The following is a 2,399-nucleotide window of genomic DNA, read 5'->3' on the forward strand; positions in this document are numbered from 1 at the left end:
GGTCACGGTGGTCAGTCAGTTTGTTCATTGGTCGGCAGGATAACTCAAGAAGTTCTGAACAGATGAATTTTTGCCTAACATTAATTCCACAAAAAAATTGCGGTGATCCGGATCATGATCTGGATCCAGGATTTAAAAAATATATATATTGCATCAGTTACTCCTATTGCCAAAACAATAGAGGTTAAGATTATTATTATCCGTCAAGGAGGTTATGTTTACGGAAGTCAAAAGTGTACTCAAGATAGGTGATATTAAAGTAATTCTTCAAGCGTGAATTGTATTGCGTCAGAGGACCTATTAACTTGGCGGAGGTATGCGCTCATTTAAGTGCTTCTAGTCTTGCTTTGCTCTTGCTATATTTGTTTCTTCTAAACTTTACTTTTTATACTCTGGCTTTTCCTTTTCGAACATGCAAAATTTACGTAAACTGTTTTACTAGCACATGACTTGAAAATACACGTTCGATTTCAAGCCAAGAACCATCGCTTTCAGGAATCGATTGAAAAACAGCAGTGCTGAACCCTACCTCACCCAGTATATCGTCAATTATGAGACTTTGGTAACGGTAAGTTTTTTTTTTTTTTTTTTTTTTTTTTTGTTTGAACATTGATTAAGATATTGGTCTTTACATGTCTGATAAACGAAACAAATATGTCTATAGGTCATAGTAATAATATATTTGCATTTTTAAGGCAACGAAAGCAAGCAACAGATATTATTGGTATACATTATTCTTAGAGTAAAAAACTACCATGTTGATAATCTGATTATATCATTACATACATCAAAGGAAGAATACTTAACGGCAAAGCTAAGTTACACATTTCGAATCGATTTCACGTTGCAGTTTATTACCTTAATGGGCATCTTCAGTGAACAGGAGCGCCTCGATGAGAATAGAATCCCAGATTCCCGTGTATGGAAAACAACCGAGTTTGCTGGTTATGGTGGCAACTTGGCCCTCTTCCTCTCCTCCTGTGGTGACGACAGGTAATAAAACACTGGATTAGGCTTTTCGTTTTCTGTGTTTTAGATTATTGGACTACTGCTACTAATACTATCATCATTATTCTTATTGTCAATTTTATCACCATCATTATTATTACTAATTTGTATCACCATTGTTATTCTTTCATGAATTTCTAGTTCTTGAAACTCGCCTTAAAAGGCGTATGTCTTGGATCCTTTGCTATAAATTTACAGGCTCTTAATCTTCCATACCGTGAATTTCGGGGCCCTACTGTGTGCTGTGCTGGCGCAGCGGTAAGGTGCTAGTCTAGCAATCTTGCGGACCTGCGTTCAATCCCACGCCCGGCCACTGAGTGGTAACCCCGGCCACTCCGTGCACACAGGGGGAGATTTGGGCAAAATAAAACAGACAGTATGTCACAGCAGAGAATGTCCATTGTAACAAATGGAATTAAAACTAAATCTTTAAATCTTTAATCTTTAATATATTATTTTGAGTTTTCCTGGCCCTAAACCTCCTTTATCTTGAATTTCCCTTGCTCAAAATTGCTCTTAGCCAGATTTCCTAGTGCCTGAACCACCCTCACCCAGTATTTTCCCTGTTCCTAAATCTTCTCTTGTCTCGTGCAGCTTTTGGGTGAGTGCTCTCGTTAACGAGAGACCAATACAACTACCGGGATGTAACAGTACTTTGGGTTGTACTTGGGACGAGTTCGCTCAGTATTACGATTACCTGAATGACTGCGACTTCAGTGAGATTTGTGGATCGCTTATAGGTAGTAAGTAAATTTTGTTTTTATGAACGCCAGATTATATGGATTTATATAATCGACACAATTTGATTTATACAGGTATTAAAGAAAGTTCAAAAATGTCAACTGACTCTTGACTTTCTCTCCCTAGTTAATTTGTCAAAAGCTCGCTACTGGCATGATCAGGCCAAGCAGAAAAACTGGTCGTAAGGAACTCAGCAGATGGATTAAGCTTTTATTTTCATCGTTCTTTCAATCCAGAAAGGCATCATTTATTTATTTAGTCACTTTCATTTGTTTCAAGAGAAAGGATTAAAGAAGAAAGAATTCTTGAAGGACATTTGTCTATTGTTTGTTAACATAAAGGATGCATTAAGTATATATGGTATGATTTCAGTTCGACATTACAGTCAACTAAGTTCACTGGCCTTTTATTCAACCATTTAACCTTTAAAAAGTACCTATGATACCGATAGCACGTGAAAAATACCTATGAACCACTGCGACAAGTGATTTAATAGCAACGTATTTTCCTCAAATATTCATATAGCATTTTTCCCTCTAAAATCATACGTTGCCTTGATTAAAAAAAAAAGTCTTTGTGATTTTTTTTCATCCTGCTACATTCACACCTTTACCAAACCTAAAACTAATCTAAATCGACCAGCTTCCATT

The 2,399-nt window shown here is 36.6% G+C and overlaps 1 protein-coding gene across 1 annotated transcript in view; it reads left to right on the forward strand.

Annotated features, from left to right (window-relative positions):
• Positions 1 to 2,147, forward strand: part of LOC113830466 (multiple inositol polyphosphate phosphatase 1) — a 21,205-nt gene extending 19,058 nt beyond the window's left edge. Inside the window, exons 9-12 of the mRNA XM_070125610.1 lie at positions 496 to 568; positions 851 to 993; positions 1,603 to 1,751; positions 1,876 to 2,147. Of these exons, the coding sequence (XP_069981711.1) occupies positions 496 to 568; positions 851 to 993; positions 1,603 to 1,751; positions 1,876 to 1,934 (424 nt within the window). The 3' untranslated portion in view covers positions 1,935 to 2,147. The remainder of the gene's footprint in view (positions 1 to 495; positions 569 to 850; positions 994 to 1,602; positions 1,752 to 1,875) is intronic.
• The last annotated feature ends 252 nt before the right edge of the window (positions 2,148 to 2,399 follow it).

Source organism: Penaeus vannamei, chromosome 9, assembly GCF_042767895.1.
Source record: "Penaeus vannamei isolate JL-2024 chromosome 9, ASM4276789v1, whole genome shotgun sequence".
Lineage (NCBI taxonomy): Eukaryota > Metazoa > Arthropoda > Malacostraca > Decapoda > Penaeidae > Penaeus > Penaeus vannamei.